Genomic DNA, 23,921 nt, shown 5'->3' with positions numbered 1-23,921 from the left:
CCTCACATTCCAGCAAGGCTCATTAGAGGGCTAGGTAACAAAACAGCAGAGGGAAGAAAGGAAAACCCATTTGGTGAATATTCTGATGCTGATTGAACTAAAAGCACCTCTCCTGACAACATCTCTTGAATGAAGGCAGCGGCTCAGCCTTTTCTGTTCAGCTCCCTCAAGTGGAAGCTAGAACCTGGATTCCGTATCTGCCATCCATACACGATACAATGGTCTGTATTTGGAACAACAGACATGAGTACTTGTCACATTGTGCCAACTTTTTGGTCCTTTGTTCTCCAGTGAAAGCATATCATTTTCCTCCCCATAAACATGAACACAGCCAAATAAGTAATTGCAGAGTCCTTTAAAAAAGCATGAAGCTTCTGGCAATTAGTCAATTCTACATGACAAGAATTATTAACTGCTTCAGAGGCAGCCAAAACATTTTTGGTAAACATGTTTAATGCACCAGTCACAATACCCCATTCAGCCCTATTCTGACAACACTGTAATTTACAGCAATCTAGGTTGGCGGTGGACTAATAGGCCAGGCAGCCACAGGCTATCACTGTACCCTCCCAGGAACAGCAGGGGGAATATTCTGGCCTGGGGCTGACATGTACACGTGCATCAGTGCACGTCTCAGCAATACACCTACATTAGTTTGTAGGTATGTTTTCTTTGCATGTGTACCTTTGTCTTTCCTCCTTTTCCTATTTGACAGGAAGTTTTACAATATAGGGACCATGCTTGACATTTAAAAAAATTTCTCCTAGATGCGCAAGAGAGAATTCTGCACAGAATTATAAGCAAAATAAACCTACACTGTGACTACGAGCTAATGAAATAGTGGTTTGGAAATAAGGTTATCAAAGTGGCTGCATTCAAATGAGTATTTTCTGTTTTCAGTTAGTTGTATTCAGAGAAGGTGCATTTGCTTATACAAATTTTCAAGTTCTTCTTCAGACAATACCTTCAGAGTACCTTTATAAGCTATGAAAAGCAATCTATTTATAATCTAATATCACTTATTAAACAAAGCGTTCTAATTGACTTTCTGTGGAATTCTCCTGACCCAAATGTTTTCCATTTCTCTGAAGGTACGTCCTGAGAGGATTTCCTAAGATATTCTGGTTAATAGCAGGGTTTTTATGGAAAGCATGTGGCTTCCCAAGGAAGCTCATAAGAAGTCAGCATCCATCTATAAATTCTGACTGTTGGGTTCAGAAGATCATTTATTTTCTAGTCATTTCTTAGGTTATTGACTAAAATTCCCATAAGGAAGCAGAACAGGGCCTCCGGAGAATCCAGGACCTTTGGAAACAAAAGGTTTCCACTTTCACTGCAGAGTCTGGGAGCACAGGGTTTGGTAGTACCATGTTCCATGGTGACCCAAAGAAAACTGAAGCCTGGGAATTTCTTACGACCTTTTCTCCTACTGATTTCTAGCAATATTCAGAAAATGATATCAGACTAATTTTCAGAAAATGCAACACTTATTTGAATTTATGTGGCTAATAATTGATGCCCTAAGCCTTGCTCAGGTCTGGACTTGACACATGCTGAAAAGATGGATGATCTGAGAGGTGTCTTCAAGTGTCAAGAGTACCGCCTGTCATTCCATCATTACAGTGACACTCCTTTGGTTTTATTTAACTACTGTAGTTCCAGTGAAACATAACTACTGGTAAATGTTTAACAAACTGGTTCTTGAGGTGGGTGGGAAGCCCTGATATGCTACCAGTGGTTTCATAATGGGCCAGCAAAAGTCTTAACAATTTATCAATTAGCTGTTGTATGCCTGTGCAAGCAGTATCCAGCTCATCCCTGGCAGGTATTTGACCACTGGACAAGTGAGAGGAAGATCCTATAAGAATGGAAACCAAGAAGATAGAATACCAAGCAGTGGAAAATGCAGGAAACAGGCCAGAGATTATAGACGCTGGCCATTGTGCAATTTTCTCTAGCGTCACTTGGACTGGTTCTTGAGGAATGGTGGGGAAGGGAGTGCTGATGAGGCATAAATAAGGCCAGCTTCCCTTTTAACCCATGAGCTCACCTCACTCCAGTTGCCTACTGTCCAGTCGGATGGACACAAGATGTCTCTGTTGCAGGAAAGGAGACTCTTGGGCTTCAGCAGGTGCTGACAGTCTTTAGTCGGGAGAGCTTGCTCATCAGAGCCCATGGTCTGGATGCACAGCACGGTTCGCTTCTTCTCTCCGTGGGGACCACAAGTCGCCGAACATGTTTCCCACTCCCCTGCCCACCACCTGCAGACATACATGGACATGTAAGAGAAGATACACACATACACATTCAACTCAACCACTGAAAAGAGAAACCAGGTGCAGAAGTACAGATTCCTGAGCCAAGGGGGCCTTGGAGACGCTCCAGCCCACTAGGGGGCGCTCTGTTTGTTCAGTCACAGCTCAGGGCCCTGCATAGCACCTGGCATAAGTAGATACTACTGTTGAGCAAAGAAAAAAAGAAGGCCCCCTCTTCTCAGTCAAAAAACCTTGAGGTCTAGTTTTCTGTTGTACAACTTCAAGCAAATTAAAGGCTTTCTCTCCTCATCTGTTAAATGGATGTAACAATATTGATGAGTGTTGTGACTCAAGTTATGAACAGTGCATAGGCCAGAGCCTGACACACAATAAGAACTTGATCATTTGTTATTATTTATTGGTATTTTAACTGTTTTTATTGAGTAAAAGAATCCAATTAGAACTGAGGTCTCCTGGCTCCTAATCGAATGTAAAGCAGGCACTTAAAGGCTTATTAATTTTCAGTTATTTAGGAGACGATCAATCAAGGGTGTAGCCTTCATTCCCACCCCCTGCCGCCCAATCTTCTTCAGTCTACCTATTACTATTTCACTGGTCCCTTTGATAAGAAAGAAGTAGAAAAAGAAGAAACTTAAGATATTTCTTGTCAGTTGTTCTTGACAAGTTGAACAGTTGACACTATTGGGTAAATTAATATTCTGGAATCTCTGTGGAAAAATGAGTATGTATGCTCTTTCTCTACCCCGAATCACAGATGATTTATTCAAGATTCTAGGCTGTGGGTCCATTGGTTACACAGAAATAGCTTAGAAAGTCACAGGAAGCCCTCTTGGGGGCCCTTTCTTTTCTTCTCCATCATTGTACAAATCCTTCCCAACATAAAAGATAGAACAAATGTATTGGCCCAGTGTGGCTGGGGTTCACCATCGTTTAAATGTTCAGTTTGCTTCTTCATCTCTCCATGCAGTAATGAAATGGAATATTTCTATTTTTCATGGGAAAACAGTACAGCATATGAAGTCCTTCATTCCTGAATTTAAGGAAGCCTTCCAACCTTGAGATAGTATTGAATTTTGAAAAAGACAAAACTTTGTACTATGATTTATATTTGCTATATATTGGATTTGAGCAGAACTTGTTTTGATTCTCATACTCAAGGTTAAAAAATATTAGAAGACTCTATTCCTCAATTCTATTATATTCTTTAGTTAATAAGTAATTAAGGTTACTTATTTATTCTTTAGTGTTTGACATCTAGCTGTCTGGTGTGAATAAAGATCTAATATTGGAACCATATGATGTGAAACCAAATGAATGCCTCCTGTATTAATTTAATCACTTTATCTTACCTGACATTTCCAAAGGAGGTCAGACATATTATTGAATATATAAAATGCCATTCTGGAAGGGCCTTAATCAGAGCTGACTGGAAGTGTAATTTATCTAATTACTTGCTCCATGTATTTTAGCTATGTCACCCCAAAGTGAGAATGGATCTCCTTGTTTTCTCATTCTGGAATTTCCTCCAGTCTCCTGGGGACATTTTGCCTATGTTTGTCACTAGTTTCAAGTGAACACTGTCCTTTTTATTTCCCTGCAAAGGTCTTATAGGCCCAGGGTTCAGAAGCCACTGCCAAGTTGTTTTCTACTGCCCATCTCATTCTTTTGGTGTCTGCCACGATCCCACCTCTTCTAGGAGATTTATAATAGAATAAGACAATGTATATTTATTCATAGATTTGTAACAGACGACTGTTAAAATGCTCTGAGTGATTGGTGAGAAGGGCAATATAACATGCAACGAACTCAGCAAGACAAAAGACCCAGCCCATTTATTCACCTGAATAAGACAACCTCTCTGGTTCAATCAGTACAGAAGTAACAACAGCCTAGCCGGATTTTTCCTGTTTCTGCCATTGACTATTCTCCTACCAGAATGCTGATGGCACCTGACAAACGACTGGATCATTGATCATTGTCTTGTTTTGCCCCTAACATTAGTCAATCTTATCATCCCAGGTACACTGTAAAAGTCCTATGCAATAGGGCTATCTCAGTGATTCTTACTGTATCAATAGTTAGGACCTTTAAAAAGTTACTAGTGTTCAGGCCCCATGTAGACCAGTTGACCAGAATTTCTTGGGAGTAGGGCCAAGGCACCAGTGTTTTTTAAGAGTTCTTTGATGACTTTTATATAAAGTCAGGGTTAAAAACCATTTGTATTCTTGGTACCAAATAAATGGATTTGGTTGTTTATCATTTTTCTCCAAAGAATGGACTCTGTTGTTCTACTGTGAGTTACGTACGATGTAGAAGTGTGTGTGTATGTGTGTGTGTGTGTGTGTGTGTGTGTGTATATGTTTTGAGGCCTTTGAAAAGCCTGCAGTTATCTGGGAAAAGTTTACTGTAGTGTGGACACTCTCTGAGATCAAGTAGAGGAGATGGGGTTGAGACTCTTTCAGCCTCTCTCTTACCTGCGTCTTCTACTGCTTTCCATGCCAGTGCTTGCTCTGACAGCTCTGACTACCAATAAACCAATGAAATACAAAAATAAACTCTTTCTAACCATCATTATTCAGAAAACTGTTCTTGCTCAAAATAGAAACTCTTGCTCCTTAAAAAATATAAACTTTTATAGCTACTTTCTTTGAACTAATCTTTTCCCTGATAACATTTACATTCTAAAATCCAGTTAAACTGACATTCCAAATTCTAATATAACAACCATTATTACAACCAATATAAGCGCTATTGGCTCCTTGTCTTTTATACACAGTGTCTTCATATTCTGACTATATTCTGTTCATCCCACCTCATTTTCTGTAGCTTTCTTGTCCCCAACAAACACCGTGCTCATTTCCTCTCCTCACGTTCATGGACCTTTCTCTAGTCTCAATGACCCCATTCCTTTAATATAGATCAGTGGTTCTCAACCAATGGAGAGTCTCACAGTCCTTTCCTCAGGGGACATCTGGGAATGTTTGAAGACGTTTTTGGTTGTCACAAATGGGGGTGGGGATGGGGAGTGTGCTATCGGCAGCTTGTCAGTAGAAGACAAGAATGTGGCCAAATATTCTACAACACATGGTACAGCCCCCACAACAAAGAATTATCAAGCCCAACATAACTATAGTGCTGGGGTTGAGAAACCTTGATTTAAATCATGAGCCATTCTTTTCACACTGAAACCTACATGCAGCTGCCAGGGGTGAATGAATTGCTATTAGAAGTTTATTGAACACTTTAGATATGCTGGGCACCATCAGGGCGGTAACCTAGCAGAGCTTTGCTTTGCTGTAAACCAAAGTTCAAAGAGAAATCAATAGGGAGAAGAGACTCAAATGACCTCTTTCTGGAATCAGATATGCTTTAATTCCCAAAAATTTCTTTCTTGACAGACTACTCCATCCTGGAATGTGCTACACAAGACTTTCATCCTGAACGTCACTCATCATGTTAATACGTATTTCTTATGTTTAGATTATCAGAAAGGTTTATTTAAAAAAAATCTCTCTTGAATACTCATTTGAGAAAGAACATAGACTATCCAAATTAGATGTAGAAACAAACTATTACTGGAGAACAATAACCCAGAAAGATGAAATCCTGAACATGAAATCATTTTCGGAAAGGGGAATGACAGCTCTGAATAATGGGTATGAATTTCCAGATACCACGAAAATTTGATGACAGAGGAAGATGCTGCAACTTGAAATTCATATCCAAGGAAACTACTGGACAAAGCTTGCAAAAACAAAGACATCAACAAAGCAATCAACATTTATATTATTCATTTCTTCTTAAAAAAGCATATTAACTTCATTTCTTTTCTTTAATCCCTTTGTGAATTTGCTTGCATGATTTAGCTTTAGAGTCAGATTTTCCCGCTTGTTTATATCATTGTACTCTAAGGTGTGAGAAATACTTCAAATTTTGTGGTTCTGGTTTTAGAAGCAAAACCTGCCCATCCTGAGACCCAGGGCAGGAGCATGATGTGGTAGCACCAGCAAAGACTCCTTGGCAGCTAGATCTGCATCCAAATCCAGACTCGACCGCTTGTTGCTAAATGACCTTAGAAAGTTTTGTGAAGGCTTTAGTGTCCCCATTGTACAATGGCATAAAAATATCTACCAGTCAGGGCTCCTCTCAAGAATAAATGATTTGGCAACATGGAAAGGGCTTGAAAAAGAGTGGGTTCTCACGTGAGCTGAAACTTATGTCCACACAAAACCTGGTCTTGGATGTTTACAGAAGCTTCATTCATAACTGCCAAAACTTGGAAGCAATGAAGATGTCCTTCACATTGGTTGAATGGTGAATGGATAAACTGTGGTACAGCCAGACAATGGAATATGAGCTATCAGGCCATAAAAAGACATGGAGGAACCTTAAGGAGGAACCTTAAGGAGGAACCTTAATGAGGAACCTTAAATATATATTACTACATGAAAAAAAAAAGCAATGTTAAAAGGCTATATACAGTATGATTCCAACTATATGACATCCTGGAAAAAGGCAAAATTATGGAGACAATAAAAAAGATCAGTGGTTGCCAGGGATGGAGAGGTTAGGCAGGGGACATGAATAGTCAGAGCACAGAGGATTTTCAAGTCAGTGAAAATACTCTGTATAATATTATCATGATGGAAATATGTTTATATATTTGTCCAAACCCAAAGAATGTACAACACCAAGCATGAACACTAAGGTAAACTATGGACTATGGGTGATTATGATACGTCAGTGTAGGTTCATCAGTAAAAAAATAAATAAATAGACAAAGCAAAAGATCTAGTAGGTTCTTAAAAATTATCTCCTCCGTTCTCTTTATCCTAGGACATGGTCTCTAATTTCTCCAAACCCTTATCTCTTCATATACCATCTGGGGAAAATATTCACCTTCTATCCCAGACTATTTCATAAATATTTAGGGAAGCTGAAATGCAATCATAAATAAGGACTTTTCTAAATTAACCTTTATGTCAGAATACTTCATGGAATTCTATTTAGTTTATCATATCCTAGTTCAGAATGTATTTTCAGAAATCTCACCTGTTATGTGTGGTGTTTAGTTAATATTTTCAGGAGTCAAAGTCTCTGACCAAGTTAGAGAGCCTTATCTATTTCAACAAAAATGGACTGTATCATGGAAGTACCAAAGTGACTTTGCTATTTGTCAGTTTTGATAAAGGATTTAGTCCCGATTTTAGTCCAGATGCATTAAATAAGCAAATATGGATGCCTCACCCAGCGCCCTGCCTCCTGGTCACTGTCCATATAATCCCTGCCGTCCTTGGGACTTTGTGGGTAATTGACATCTCTTCACATCTCAGTTCTAAGAGCAGCGTTGTTAGAATAAGGCGAATGATGTGTTCCCCCCTCACCCTCACCCAGTGATGCGGCTTGTCTATTCAGAGCAAAATTTTGAGATGGACCAACTGCAAAGCTCCCTTATCACACCATTGGCTCCTGAGTTTAGGGGGTGGAGGACAGAAAGTTCGACCCTCTAATCACAGGGTTGGTTCCTCTCAGGCAACCAGCCCTCATCCTGAGGCTATCCAGGAACCCCCAGCCACCAGCCATCTCATAAGCACACAAAAAGACACTTATCATTTCCACTCTTGAGATTGCAAAGGTGGAAGGAGTTCTGCAAAGAACCAGGGATGGAGATCAAATACATGTCTTTTATTATATCACAATGTCAGTGCTCAATAAATGGTAACTACAGTGTTGTTACTATCAGCATTGCTTCTCTCATGGGAAATAACAACTGCTTCACAAATATTTGCTGGTAATATGAAGGCCAAGGCAGATGATTTAAAACAGTAAGAACAAGGACCTGAGCACCAGGGACAAAATTAGATTCAGGAAATAAACAGCAGCGGTTTTCAGAAGACAGCCAATCCATCAAAGAGAGTGGCTTTGAAAAGTGAGGCAAGAATCCCAGGCATGTGTGCAGTGGTAGCTAATTAATGAGTGCACAAGGAATTTACTGGTAGAGGGTCATGAACTGTGAGGAAGAATGGGGTGAGGGAAGCACGTGTGCTCTGCAAAGCAGTGGGCTAATGATTGGCTCTAAGAAACGTGCCTCTTTCCTGGCTCGCTCTTCCCTGAGAAGGATTTACAGAAACTGCACCTACATACAAACCCTGGTGCCGGCCTAAGCTTCATGTGAAGTTCCTAGTTCTTCCCAGCAAAAGAGCTACAACGAGATGAGGTGATGTCCCGCTCTGGCCTTATGGCCCACCTCTCACCCACAAGAAACCACAGAACTGGACAGAGAATAAACCTCTGATTCTGAGATGAGAACACCCTGGCCCCTGGGTCCTCCCTGTCTGAACCCGTAAGAGATTGATATGGTTTATCCTCAATGACTCGTCTAGACTCTCCTTTTTTACCTTGTTCTTTGGCATTTATCATATTCGTCTAGCTCTTCTTTGGAATTCAGCCTGTCACTTATTTATTATGTCAACTAGTCCCCTTCTGTTAAACTAAACTCCTCTTAGTGTGTCTTCTTAGGATTGGAACAAATGCCTGATAGAATCTGCAACCTAAATACACCCCTGTTTAAGGTCACTAGAGAGTGAAGACACTCCCCAGAATTCATCATACCATCCATCTTCCTTCCTTCTTCCCTCTCTCTGTCCCTTCCTCCCTCTCTTTCTTTCTTCTTCTCCCTCCCTTCTTTCTCTATTCCTATCTCTCTCCTTCTCCCTCTCTCTTTCTTTTTAACACAAACCCCTCATAACAACATCCCAGCTACCTTCTAGGATCCCAATATCTTGAACTAATATGATTAACAGCAAAAAAATACCTCTATGACAGTGGTTCTCAGTCAAGGGTGATTTTGTCCGCGAGGAGACATTTGGTAACGTTTGCAGACATTTTTGGTTGTCACAACCTGGATTGGGGGGGTGGGGTGCTACTAACATCTAAATAGACACAGGCTGGGAATGCTATTAAACATCCTACAATGCACAACACAGCCCCCCACAACAAAGAATTATCTGGCCCCAAAAATCAATAGTGCTGAGGTTGAAAAAGCCTGGCCTGTAAGTCTCCTCTTCCAGGCAGCCTGCGGTCCAAATGGGCACTGTGATCTGTAAGTGTCAACGTGTTTTCTGGAGGCCACTGTCACACTGGTAAAGTGCTCTTGGAAAAGCCAAATATAGTAACTGAAGAACTTTTGGGTGATGGACATAGCACTGTCTTCAACAATACTTCTAAACTTAGTCTTACCAAATAAGTAAACACAGAACACACCAGCTTTGTAAGAAATATTGCTCTCTGGGAAGAAAATGTCCTACTCACAGTTTGACACAGGCTCTGGCAGCATAGCTACTGTTCTGTCACAGCTTTCCTGTATTTATTCTAATAACAAAGCCACACAGCCCTCCTTTATCAGTGATCACTGGATTACTATTAAGTCAGACATCACTCTAGGAAGACAGACAGAGCTCCAGCTGTTATTACTGCTTACCTGGGTGGACAATCCTTTTCGTGGCACTTCTTTTGTCTCCCATTGGGCTGTGTTTCTGGGTCACAGAATGTAGCTTTCACCATTCCATGGCCCTTCTTCACGCAATGGGCAGTCTGGCGGCGGATACCTGGGGGTTGGGCAGAAAGGTTCACACATACTGAATCCTGAGTCCACAGGCCCAGGGTCACGTGATGGCCTTGGCCATGTCAAGGGATCATGCTTCTAGCTGCTGGGAACATTGTCCCTAGGTGTTTGGTTCTTCAAGTAGGGACAAGGAATGGGGACCTCTTATCCACGTCCATGAGGCAGCTGGTAATGGGTGGAAGGACTACAGATAATATAGGCAGGTTAATATATAATCTAATATCTAGAGTATGATCTAGCTAAGAGACAAGACTAACATACATCTGCCAAATAAAAAACACAGTGAGATTTAAATAACAAAAGCAGGTATCTCCACCAGGTGTTACAACACAATTGCTACATTATTCGTTTAGTAAAGGAATAGAGGAGGTAGGGACCTTACATTAGTTGGGGCTCATAAACTCTGAAAGACAGGAATAAAATTCAAGATAATGTTGTGAAGTTTGAGAGGTTATGTTTTTCAAGTAGAGGGTTTTGATAGCAAGAATAATACTGCTGCCTTTAGAGACCAAGTTGGTACTATAAGAGAAGCACCCAGGGGGTGTCAGGGGCTACAGGCAAACTAAGTATATCTGTAAGTGGGACTCGACTTTGGATATATATAAGAGTTAACACACGTAGTGCAGGCCTTGTCCCAGGTGCTGTTCTAAACTGTGTGCGTGTGTATCCCAGACAAATATATACATATATGAATACTCTCACACACACACATATATAATGTATTATCTATAATAACATAACTGAAAACCCACAATGATGCAGTGAGGTTAACACTGTATTATCACTTTCTGACAGATGAAGAAACTGAGGCACAGTGAAGTCACATAGATTGAGAAAGAAAAAGGACCACTGGCTTTGCTAACTAGGACATCACTACCAAGAGAACTTAGAGGCGTGGCCAGAATATCGCAGATTAAGAGGTGAGTGACAGTGAGGGAGACAGTCATTATGTCGCTTAGAGAACAGTCAATGTTAAATATGCAGTAATGCAATAGTGGGTGAAGAGACTGAAGACAGACTCCCCAGGGACAGAGCAATCAGTTTGCATGAAGGCTGGCACCCTGGGCTCTCAGGGCAGCCAGACAGTGAGTCGGCTCACTGGTGTACAGAACTCCAGAATTGGAAAGGCCACGAGTACACCAGTAAGCTGGTCACCTCCTGACTTTCCTGTCAAGGACATGGCGGGGCTTCCCCTTAGCCACACAGCCGACAGGACCCGACCTGGAGCCCGCTCTCCTATCACTCATCACCGCACACCGCCTCACACAGACTCAGCCCGGCCCAATCGCCCAGGCTGGCTTACATACTCAGGTGCCAGAGGCGGCATCCCACCATTGAAAGACATCAGAGGGAGCTGCAAAAACAGTAAGTGAATCCTTTAAAATGAATCAACAGCATTCTATTGTTAAATAAAACAATATTTTATTCTCTTTGAAAAGATAAGTAACCTTTCAAACATACAGGCTTTCTCAACAGATAGACAGTGCACGCTTCTTTTTTATGCATATAAATAAAACACTTTCAACAGCTGGAAGCAGCATCATAAAAGGAAATTTCATGGTACAATGAGTGAGTCATTGTTTGGAAAGACACAAACTCCTGTAGCAACATCTTAGACAATGTAAGTGGAATAGAGATTGAAAAAGGTTGCAGCCAGAAACGCTGACATGTAACTGCATCATAGAGTAGGAAAAACAAAAAGCTTAGATACTTAGAAATTCTGTTAAAACTTTGGGCAGTCTGGCAAATTCTTGATGTCAAAACTTAAAAGGAAACTGTCAGATAACTGTCAGGTGACTCTAATAGGTTGGAATCATCCCTAAAAAGGCTTGTTTCTATGCATGAACGGCAAAGATAAGTGTGCTCAGTGCTCCTGACTCTAGAGATGAAAGGGCACAAAACATTACATCAAATCCACTTCAGAACATTGATGACATTGCATGGGTCAGTCCGCTGGACCCGCAGAGATGAACAGATTGACTGGTCAGGCAGACACCATCGAGCTCATAAGGGAAAATTAATAACGATGTGTCAGTTTCTCTTTTGGAATCAATGGTCCTGGTGATCATTAATCTTCTGTTGTCCCAGCTTTTGAGTTCTCACATGACAGATCCAAAGCTCAGCCCCAATCTCCCATGAGAGGGCCCGACCTAATACCCTGGCTTCTCCCAGGTTACAGAAACGCAATACCTGGCCAGGTGCTTCTTCCTCAATTCTGGTGCTTGTGGGTTCATTTGGTAAAGTGTAATCTATAATTCCATTCCTTATCAAATTTCTGGTTACATAAATACAACAAATAAACAAAATCCACGGGTCCTAGGTTCTAGTCTCTGCTTTTCCTTCTACACATCACTTGACTAACTGCAGGAAAATGAGAATGGTAACATTCAGACAGTTTCAGGGCAGGAGGCTGAGCTGGTTGATCCCTGGAAGTGCTTTCTACATTTTAAAATCTATAATCCATGAAGGAAAGACAAAGTTAACGTTCAATCATTGGAAACCTTGTAGGAGGGGATTCTCTGGTTAATACAATTATACGGTTTACTTAGAAAATAGTTTGTTGCAACTGTTATCAGAATACTTCAAAATTATGTTAATTCATGTTGCCTTAGTAAATGTGCATATGGTAAGGCCTTGTTTACAGTGATGGCTGCAACAATCTCTCACCTAGTCAGCTCTTTCCACAATGTGACCATGCCATCCCTCCATCAAGACATGGTGTCTAGTTGCCCTGGCCTTGGATCAAAAGCAAGAGCGATATTGTGTGAGGTCAGAGGCTAGGTCATAAAAGGCCATGCAACTTTCATCTGATCCTTTTGGATCTCTTACTCTCAGGACACTGCAGACACCAAGGTGTAAGGTGCTGTACCTGACAGTCCCGGAGGAGACCCACCCTGGAGTCATCCAGCCCAGACGCCAGTCATGTGGGGAAAGGAACCTCCAGATGATTCCAGCCCCGGGGGCTATCTGAGTCATCCTAGCTGAGATGCCAAACATGATGGAGCAGACACAGGACATTCCTACTGTGCCTTGTCTACATTTCTGACTTACGGGAACCCATGAACATAATAAAATGACGGTTGAACAAAATGATGGTTGTTTTACTGCACTATATTTAGGTTGGTTTGTTATAAAGGAGTAGTAACTGGAATAGCACTCAATAAATGCTAGCTTTCTTTTGTTCTCAAGTCAAGACCCACAGCTGCAAATGAGGTTGGCTTGCTAGTAGCCTAACCACTATTGATTTTTATTGATTTTTAAAAAATCTCTTCTTCAGTGTTACATTTCTGCTGTTTGTCTCTCAAGATCCACTCTGCATCTGCTCTGAACCCAAGGAAGCTGATCCTATGGATTGTTGTGGCTTCCAGTTAGGTTTAGGAAATGGAAACACTGTCTCTTTGGATAACTGCTCCTTCCCCTTACTTACCTCTCGTTTGTCCCAACCTCTACTGTTAACAGACAGGGTAATGCATTACCTGTCTTACTTTCCCCAAACCCTACCCATACCTTGGAAAGTAAAGTAGTCAAGGTATTCAGTTTTGGTGTGCCATGTGTTTCCTGCAGGGAACCCCGACTGATAAGGTCTCCTTTGCAGGAAAAAAACTTAAACTATTAATCCCGAGTGACATACTTATTAATTAAACTCTGTAAACCAATTGTTTGAATAACAGAATCTTCCTTTGACATAGGCTATTGTAATACCTCTTGTGAAGGGGGTTAGAATCACGTCATCCTTCAAGAGCAGCGATCATGATGTAACACTGCAAATGCATTAAGTGTAAGAGAGTAGGCTGAAACTATATGACCTTGACCTTTCCATGGAAATTAAAGGAAGAAAAATGATACTTGCTTTTAATTTGGCTTGCCTTTTGTCGCTTTTTTTTACACACTGGATGGAGCTAAAAAATAAATTTTACCTAATTAAGAATGACAGTCAATCAATATGTTGTCACAGCACAGAGTTAGCTGCTTATCTGAAAGTATTTACTTGAAAAAGACATTAAGTATAAATCATTCACATTCTCAAATATCTGAGAAACAAATTAAGAATGTGATTTCCATATGATTCTGAGTCTCTTTCTCCATGTAGCAATGAGAATGTCACCATGCAGCTGTAAACAGTAAATCTTAGATACTAGCAGTGAAAGATCAATTAAGAGACTTTACTTTTAAGAAATATCTTCCTAAATCCGTAAGACTGATCATCGAGAGTGGAAATTTTGACTTGATATAAAGAATAAGTGAAGTTCCTTATGTCCAAGAAAAAAAAGAAAGAAAAAACAGTGACATAGCTCATCATATTCTTAATTCAATATTGAGACTGTAAAATAGAGGGAGCCTGTTAAATGGTTAATTTAATTCATATAGGATTTTTCCTGATTCAAAAATTCAATTTAGGAAGGATATAGAAAAAACAACTGAAGACATTGCTCATTGTAATAACCTATGGTGAAAAAATACAATATTTTCCTATTATATCTAAACTTAAGATCAAAGATACTCAAGGCACTAAATATTTAATCATATCATCTGAAAGATTCAAAGAGATTGAAGACTATATATCGTCTTTAAAATACTGACAAAGAACAAGATCTCTTTCTTTATAATCACTTAAGTGACTACAAGTTGAGCAATACAAGTTAAATTTTACATTAGCACATAAATTATAATGCTAAAAATTATAATATCTAAGAAATTTACTCTAAAACTAGGTATCACATTGATTTTAATAATGTGAGATGATAACTCTGTGAATCAGTAGAGGGCAGTCACTACAACCCCCCTAATTATACAGAAATGACGTTAACTACATGGAAAGAAGGGATGAGTAAGAGGGGATTGTTAACCATCTGTCTTGCTGACAAGTCCATCCTTACTCTACCAACTTTCAATTTCCATTTCCACTAAAAAAAAACCAAACAACAAACAAACAAAAAAAACATTGTTTTTTTCTGGCTCCTTGGACCATTCCTCTCTGATTTTCTTGATCAATGAGTTCAGATTTATATTTCATAATGAAGGCACAGTCAAGCAGAATTTGGGTCTCGCCACTAAAAGAGCTCAAATACATTGGAGCATGTGTGTGTGTGTGTGTGGGGGGGGTTGGGAGGGGGGGATCAATGATAACAACATCAATATCAATACCACTACCACCGTCAGAATCATAAATGGATTTGAATCCTGTTCTAAACATTTGCTGAGTGATCTCAGGCAATCTGCCTAACCTTCCCCAGACTCAGTTTTCTTGTCATCTTCATGAGACTACAATACAATAGGCTATGTACCCTGATATGTCCACGATGTACCCTTAGTCCTGGAATAGTGCTTAATGCATATTAGGTTCTTGAGAACAGTTTTTGAACCTGAATCTGAAGCGTCTTTGTAACCCACTTGCCCAATCATGGCCATTAACTTCCTCGACAACTGTTTCCCGCATGTTGTGAATTCAGGGTTGGCTTCACCATCTGAGATCAGGGAACAGAGCAAACCCAAATTGCCCAGTCCTCACACTCCTAGGATGCAGCCTCTTTACTACAAACAACTGAGCCATCAGTTACATAATCCATGTTTTTTCCTAGCTCAGAAGGACGTTGACACTGATTTCAATAAATACAAACCTTAATTGAGCGTCAATTAATGAAGTTTGACTTTATTATTATCCATCGCTGAAACCCACACACCTCAGAACAGTGGAGAACTCAAAGCCAATAGTTTTTATCCCCCTGAAATCCCAATGAACTGATTACATAAATTGACTGTCATAGCCAGGGGTCAACTTATAAGAAATTATGTAAGAAATGCTCAAACAGGACAATTGCTGGTACTTGAAGAATGTTTAATGGAATTAAGTAGGACAAAGTACTTGCGTATGAAGGATCTATTTTCAAAATTTACCATAACTAGCAAGTACTCCTTCCTGCTTATAATTCCATTCTGCAGCCACTGTGTACAAATCAGGCACACACTTAAAGAAAATCAGAGGCTTGAGAATCTCGTAATACTCATGAGTTAATAAGAAAAGCAGGCAGTCAGTGTTTCTCAGGGTACACCGAACAAAGCAAGTCTTCATAGAAACCAACTGAGACATCACACGCAAGTGTAGAGTGCAGAGAACAAAACCAAGGGCTTGCAAGTAAGGCACAGACTAATCTCTGCTGGCTGCATAGGGTAAAAATGGAATGGGACTAAGAAGACCAGCAGAATAACAGACCATTAAACTATCCACCTTGGAAAGATTTCCAGTTAACGGTTCCACACGTAAGAAACTTGGAAGTCGCCACTCTGTCCTTTTACATAAAAAGCCACAAACACTGAAAAATCAACAACTGTTCTTGGGTATACGAGAGAAGAGGGCCCAGGGCAAAATGCTGCTCCCAAGAGTTGGACAGAAGGAGTCATAACTTCCTGGAGCAGAAATGCATGAGCAGAAACCACCACAGGAACCAGAATTTCACCATTCATGTCAGATACCAAACCACAGATCCAGCAAACCCGGTAAACACCAAGCAGCATAAATGCTCCAGGAAATTACACCTAGGCATATTATTTTAAAATTACAGAAAATCAAAGCTAAAAAAAGTACCACTGAAAGAAGCCAAAGGGAAAGAGAACCTCCCTATAGAGGAACAAAGAAAGAATTACATCTGATTTCTCGGAAATCATTAAAGTAATAAGAGAATAGAGTGACATACTTAAAGTGTTCAGAGAAAAAACCCCACCAGTCTAGAATCCTGCACCACCCTGTGAAAATATCAGTTAGAAGTGAAGAATAAATAAAGACTTTCTTAGGCAAACAGAAATTGAAGGCATTTGTTGCCAGTAGACCTGCTGTGCAAGAAATGTTAAAAGAGTTCTTTAGAGAAAAGGAAAATAACATAGGTCAGAAACTTGGATCTACATAAAGAAAGAAAAAACATCAAAGCAACAATAAATGAAGGTTAAAGAAAAACTTTTATTTTTCTTATTCTGAACTGGTCTAACAGATAACAGTTTGTTAAAAATAATAATGCCAACAATGTATTTGGCTATGTATGCTTATGTATCTATATTATACTTAGGCATGCTTCCATATAAGTGAAATGAATGACAGCAATGATATAAGGGACGGGAGGTAGCAATTAGGATTATTTTGTTATTATAAGGCACTCGTACTACCCATGAAGTAGTATAGTGTTATTTGAAAGTGGATTTGGATTAGCTGTAAATGTATATTGCAAACTCGAGGGCAATCACTAAAAAAAAAAAAAAAAAAAAAAAAAAATGTGAATTAGCCACTCTGGCTACGGGTTCTCATTAGTTCATCTGTGAACTACAACTGAAAGGTTATTTACTTGTAGTTTATTTTACATATTTATATATATGCTTAAATCATGTCAATAAATCCTCCTATTATCTTCAGTAAGTCCTACATTTAAAAACATCCTCCAGATATTGTTAGAGGTTGGCATCTTGATTTGGTTGATCCTACCTGAAAATGACAGTGGACAAAGTCAGATGGATTAGCACCAAGATGAGTGAGTGCACTTTGAAAAAATCAAACACATATCGGACTCTGATTTGCTAAAGTGAATTCTGTCTTCTAAACGTCAGTACACGGTCACAAATGAGGGTCAGAATGGAGTATGTGTCCCTACTTATGACGCTCATGCTTTATCAATGGTATGTGGACATACTCATATCTCAAACTACATGGTTACTTTGAGTGTTATAGGAATACTGTCAGATAACCCCTAAAAGGACTAGTTTCAGCAAAACTAAGGCTCGGGAGTTATTTCCAGAGAACACAATGTAGTTTCCAAGGCAGCTTAAAACAGCATGAGCGTTCTCTAGGAGCTTTGTTGGCATGGTCTTTGGGGCCTTTCCCTAGTAGAACATGATGTTCCTTAAACAAAGGCACAAAAACTAAACTCCAGAGAGAACTCAGCCAAGTGAAAGGAAACTTGAAGTCCAGGCTCGGGCAGGGGGACGTGTTCTCCCTTACGTGCAGGCCACTGCAGTACTCATAGACCCGAACACACAGAATAGGGGAGACCACAGAGCACAAAATTGGAAAAGGTCACATTCAGAAGTGACAGCCTGTTTTCTAACACCAGTGCAATGACTATGAGTTTCATAGGAAACAAGGAAATGTTGGTTAGAATGTATTACCACTGACAGAGTTCCGCTGTACTAGAGATGCAGTGGGGCAAAAACGTAGCTTTTACATTTCCGTGAAAGCGATCTTATGTTTTTTCTAAAATATTTTCTTGTTTAATAAAGAGTCCTAATAAAGGTTCCCACTGAGACCAGCATCTGTGTCAAGCCATTTCTGCAGCTGCTTCTTCACAGATAATCCATTGGTTGAAAATTTCATGGTTGGTCTTCTGATGGGCCATTCAGGTGAATTTTTTTTTAACAAGGCTTTCGTCATGGACAGTAGCACTTATTATTCCAGCTCTTTCCAACTTTTCCTGAAGGATAGCTAGTCCTAAATTCCCCCAAGGTCACTCCCCACAGATAAGGCAGGAGGGAAAGCAAACGTGGCTGAGAGGACAGACGCCTGGAGAAGAGCACAGAGAGCAGTCGCTGGGGTTCTCTGAGGGTCCTCTTTACCTTTGAAAAGTGGGCTGTGGACAAGAGGCTGGCTTCATGCCACTTAGCTCAGTTTATAATACTGTGTTGCCAGTTTTTTCACATGGATTTCTGATCTCGAACAAAGATAAAAAAAATGTTTAAATAGTCAAACTAAGAAAACAGCATCTTAGTGAATTCATGCTCAAAGAGACTTTCGCTCCAAATAGCAACAGTAACATGTACAATACAAATATATTAAAAATATTAAGCTATAAAATGTAAAAATATAAAAAGGGAAAAGCAAAAAGACACAATGCTCATGTAGGTAAACGTCCCTCCCAAAGCGTGAGCAGGGTATCAGTGAAGGGTCTGCCGGGCCCTTGGCCAGCAGCAGTGGTGGCCATGAGCTCAGCGGCAGTGAAATTTGAGGACTTCATATGACATGGAAACGAGACCACCCTCATCACAAACTTCTGAGAGCCTTAACTCTTGAGTTTTAGGGCTAGGAAGGTGGCCAAACAAGGGCTCAGTTTCTCACTCAGGAGCTCAGCCAGAGGCCTGCTGGTTCCACAGTGACTCCTGACATATGTGAGACAACAATGCTGAATAACCTCAGCAAGTTCTGTCTTGAAATGAGGTCTCACAGTATGCTCAGGACAAAAACTGCAAAATACTAGAAAGAGTGGGGTGTACATGGGAAGAAGGGAGGAAAGGGGCAGGAAATTGAAAAAAGAAAAAGATACTAAAAGGAAATTACACACAAATCAAGCCTAAAATTGTAATTCCAAAATACATAACAAATCTAATGCTAAAAAAGGCAACAGAATAACTACAACAGGAATCCATTCCGCATAAAATAAATTTGATAGGTCATTGCTATGGACTGAATGTTTGTGTCCCCCTCAAAATCCATATGTTAAAAACCTAATCCCCAGTGTGATGGCATTTGGACATGGGTCCTTAGGGAAGTAATTAGGGTTGGATTAGGTAATGAGGGTAGGGCTCTCATGATGGAATTAATGCCCTTCTAAGAAGAGGAAAGGACAGCAGTGTTCTTGCTCTCTCTGCCATGTGAGGATACAAGGAAGAAGGTAGCCATCTACAAGCCGGGATTCTCACTAGGAACTGAATCTGCCAGCACCTTGATCTTGGACTTCCCAGCCTCCAAAAGTGTGAGAAATAAATGTTTGTTATTGAAGCCATCCAGTCTATGATAATTTGTTATAACAGCCTGACAAACACTGCCTTTGGGCATTTTCACCGGGAAATCTCACAGGCACTTTAACTGAACACACACACACACACACACACACACACATACACACACACATATATACACACACACACATATATATGTATACACACACACACACACACACACACACATATAAAATCATAAACTCTTTTTCAGACCTTTTTCTTGTCACATTTTCCACATCTCAATGAGTGACACCTCCATGTCACCAGTTACCCAGGGAAAAACACTGGCTTTTCCCCATCAGCCTTCCCTCATGCTCAAACCCACTCTCTACCAACAGATAAACTGAATCAACCAGTAAGTCCAGTCCAGTCTCCCTCCTCAATATCTTCACATTCGTATAATTCTTCCATCTTTGCCACCTTAATTCTCATTCAAGCCACGGTCATGATTTCCCCAGAGCACTGCAAAATCTCTTTTCCTTCCCTCTAGTGTTTCTTCCACACAAAAATAAAATAGTGACACTAGTCAACTCTGGAGAAAAAGGAAAGGAAGTAGAATTAGGGATTGTTCTTCAAGTGTTTTTGTGTATTTCTTTTCCTTTAAAAATAAAGAGTGAAACAAACATGACATATAATATGGGCTAAAGCTGAGTGGTTGATATACAAGAGTTTGTTATTACATTTTCCATTTTGCTGGAAGATTTGAAATGTTTTCCCAGTTTAAAAAAAGTGGAAAACGAAAATAATATGATACCAAAATAAAATAAAATGAAATTATTGCTACTACCTATTTATAACCCTTTTACTATGGGAATCAATTTGGTAAAAAGTTTCTTAATATTTATACTCTTTGAACTTAGAAATTCCATCTACAAATTCATGCCAACAAGATCATTCTTTACATGGACCCAAAGATGCTCATCAGAAAATGAGGATCAATAAGGAATTGGGTAAGGGAATTTTGCTTTGTCTTGCTAGTGAAATATAGTCTATCCATGAAAAATGGTAGCTATGAAGATTGACTAACACATGGAAAGACACCCACGGTGTTAAGTGAAAACACACATGTACATGTATATGAATACACCCATATGCATACAACTACCTACATCTATGATTAGAAAAACGAATATTGAAAGGCAATAAAGCAAAGTACCAAAGTGCATGTGTAGGGTGGTGACTTTATTGTTAATTTTTCAGTAATGTATTTAACTTACTTTTATAATATAGAAAGTTTTCACTTAAGGAAAATAAAATACATTGCTGAATGGTGCAGTGTTCCAGGCAGTCTTCCATCTTTATATGTAGCAGTGTGTGTCCTGTGTGAATATTAGCATTCTGTTCTCTGTGTTTGAGAGTATGAAAGTAGAGATGCTGTCTTTCTTTTCCGCCAAGTAAGAGAGCTCACTGTCATTTAAATAGGCAGTGTGGCTGAAACTCCCTGAGACTTCCTCTTAATAACCAGAATGACATTTGCCCAAGTAGACAGAAGTGTTACTAAAGGGTCAAACTGTATCAAAACCAAATGCCTTATTCACATTTGGTAAAGCTGCTTCATTTCCTAGCTAACTGCGGATGTATCTTTATGATCCCTGCACAAATCAGCCATTAATCTTATATTTCTTATGCTCAGAAGTATTGCATGTGTAATGTAGAGGGTTCATCTATGTTGAAAGAGAAGTATGTGTGTGTGGTGGTGGGGGTGTGTGGATGTTCTCCTGTTTTTTTGAGGAGTCCCTGCCCAGTCAGGCTGAGTTCCTCTCCTTGGTATCCTGGGACAATAACTTAAGCTTAAAGCTGCACTTCATTGATAAAAAAGAACAAAGGGGATGAGAAATTGAAAAAGTATTTGTAACTATAGTCCCAATGACTTCATTTGCCTCACAACTGCTTCTCAGGGAAATATTTTTCACCAAGTTATTTTTTGCTTAAATTTTGCTTTTGCTTCACGGGAGCCCAGCCCTTCTGGGCAGTGGGGGCAGGATGTGGAAATGCTGGAGGCAGCAGTGGGAACAGCAGTACTGACCTTCTTATGGCTGCTGCCACTGAGGCCACCTTTCACCTAGACAGATTTCCAGAGGCTTAGGAGTTTCAAAGCATCACACATTTGGAAATGAACATACGATTCCTGTGATTTCTAAAAGCAAACCCTTGTTTTTCCGTACTGAAGAATGGGGAAAAAAGAAGTTGGCAATACAAAAATTGTTCATAAGGCTGATGGCACTTGACTCAATGTCTGTCTCCAGACCTCTTTCCACAACCATCTCCTGGGATGCGCTAGAGAGACCGGGCAAGACCAAGGCAGCAAGGGGTGTTGAGACAAAGTATGTGAGCTAGAATCTCGTGGAGGAGTGGACTGGGTTCTTCTGAACCATTCACCCTCCCCTTCTATTCCCTTTGCTACAGTGCTGATCCTGGTACTTCATCCTGTAGCTGCCCAAGTGTCATAGGTAGTAGTTACAGGCTAGAGGCAGGAAGCTCCAGAACAGACTTAGACATGCTCCCAAAGGAGAAATAGAAGCAGAGGCTTTCTCACATGGCACTGCTATTAAAGGCCCCTCCCTTCCCCGACAAAATGTGTGACGAGCCACAAGTACCCAGCAGGCCCTGATCTCTGCCTTAACAGGCCTTGGAAAAGTCCATCTAGCCCTCCAGCATGAGAGTCCGTGCTCTACAAATGCCCACATGCTCCTTTATGGTCCCCAGCCCCTCTTTGCAGTTGGATCGTGCCCATAGAACTAAGGTCCAACAATGAAATGTGAGCAGAAGTGATCTGGGTCACTTCCAGGCCAAGGTCATTAGTAAGAGCCAGTCTGCCTCTTCCATTTCTCTCTTCCCCTGTGGGGCAAGCGGGAACCCACACATTTCAGATGGCTTAGCTACAAGATGAAGTAGCGCCACACAACTTGTGTCAGACTTGGAATGGCTTAAAAATAGACCTTCATTGTGTTGAATTCCTGTGATTTCAATTTCTTTGTTACTGTAGCAGAACCTATCCCATCCTAACACACAACAGCAAGGAATCTCTCCAACACCTGATTTTGTGAGAGAAAACTACTCTCCTAGTAGATATAAAAGACTGGTAAACTGGGGACAGAAAAAGAACATTGGGCTGGGAATTAGGAGAGCTGGTTATGTTTTGGATTTGGCCATGATTTATAGTATGTCTTCAGGCAGGTTGCTTGCTTTTGTGGTTCTCCGGTCTTTAACCAGAGCAGTGGTTTTTTTTAAGTCTTTCTGTTTTGCTTTTCAAAAGACACGTGACCCTGTCTTTAAACAAAATCTTTCATGAAAGACAATATGTAAAGTTGATGAAAGAAAAACTGCCTCTCCCTTTAGACCATGATCTGCACATTCATTCCCCCCATGGGCCCCTGGGCCACCTTTGTGGAACCCTGTAGACCTATGGGTGCAAAAGGCAATCAGTGGCTTGCATTGGCTCCGTGGCCCACTGTGGAGCTGATGTGGGTTCACAGTGAGAGCAGCTGTTCTTACCTGTTCCACATGTCACACTGCACTCTGTCCAGCGGCCATACTGCCAGAAGTACACCAGCTTCTCCACGTCATTGTCAAGGCCATCTTTCCGGATTGTGTACTCATACTTGATCCCAGGGTTAGTCACCTGGAATAGAAGCTAAAAGGCAAGGGTGGGGTCATGTCAAACTCTGCCATGATTTTACACTGCAAACCACTTGTGTGAAAATACTACACAATGTCCATCATCTTCGTTATGGAGCCATGCACTGGAACAAATGCCAGTAAATGGACATATTGCTAGCTCTTCCTCCACTTCCACCTGCATACCTGCATATAGCTATTGCTATATTTAATCTCCTCCATTCTATTATTTCTTGACTGAATTCTCACAGAAATTCACGGGTGGTCTAATCATATGGGAATTACTTTGAGGGAAGGGCAGGGAGCAACCTTTCCAACAAAAGGCTGGTAGGTCACCATGTGTACTTACTAACAATGGGGAAGTTACTTAATCTCTTTGTGCCTTAGTTTCCCCATCTACAAAGTGAGGATAATAATAATATGACTAATAGGGTTGTTGTGAGGGTTAAATAAGTAAATAAATGTAACATAAGTTAGATACGATTAGGACAGTGCCTGCCATGTACTTAGCATTCAATAAACATTAACTTTTGTTGTTGTTGCTGTTATTGCCTTATGATGCCCTTCACTAGCTGTCCAGCTGACTCGTTTATTTAAAGCATATAGTTCTGAGATAAAATTGGTCATGGGGTTTAGCCAAGGCATACTAC

At 40.4% G+C, this 23,921-nt stretch overlaps 1 protein-coding gene across 1 annotated transcript in view; it reads right to left on the bottom strand.

Annotated features, from left to right (window-relative positions):
- ADAMTS12 (ADAM metallopeptidase with thrombospondin type 1 motif 12) overlaps nt 1-23,921 on the bottom strand; it is a 273,919-nt gene that overhangs the window by 63,255 nt on the left and 186,743 nt on the right. The window contains exons 16-18 of the mRNA XM_019737332.2: nt 23,149-23,287; nt 9,757-9,883; nt 2,051-2,261 (exon numbers count right to left, since the gene is read on the bottom strand). Of these exons, the coding sequence (XP_019592891.2) occupies nt 2,051-2,261; nt 9,757-9,883; nt 23,149-23,287 (477 nt within the window). The remainder of the gene's footprint in view (nt 1-2,050; nt 2,262-9,756; nt 9,884-23,148; nt 23,288-23,921) is intronic.

Source organism: Rhinolophus sinicus, linkage group LG03 (genome assembly GCF_036562045.2).
Source record: "Rhinolophus sinicus isolate RSC01 linkage group LG03, ASM3656204v1, whole genome shotgun sequence".
NCBI classification, from domain to species: domain Eukaryota; kingdom Metazoa; phylum Chordata; class Mammalia; order Chiroptera; family Rhinolophidae; genus Rhinolophus; species Rhinolophus sinicus.
The sequence above is the reverse complement of the archived record's forward strand: the minus strand, read 5'-3'. Positions and strand labels throughout refer to the sequence as shown.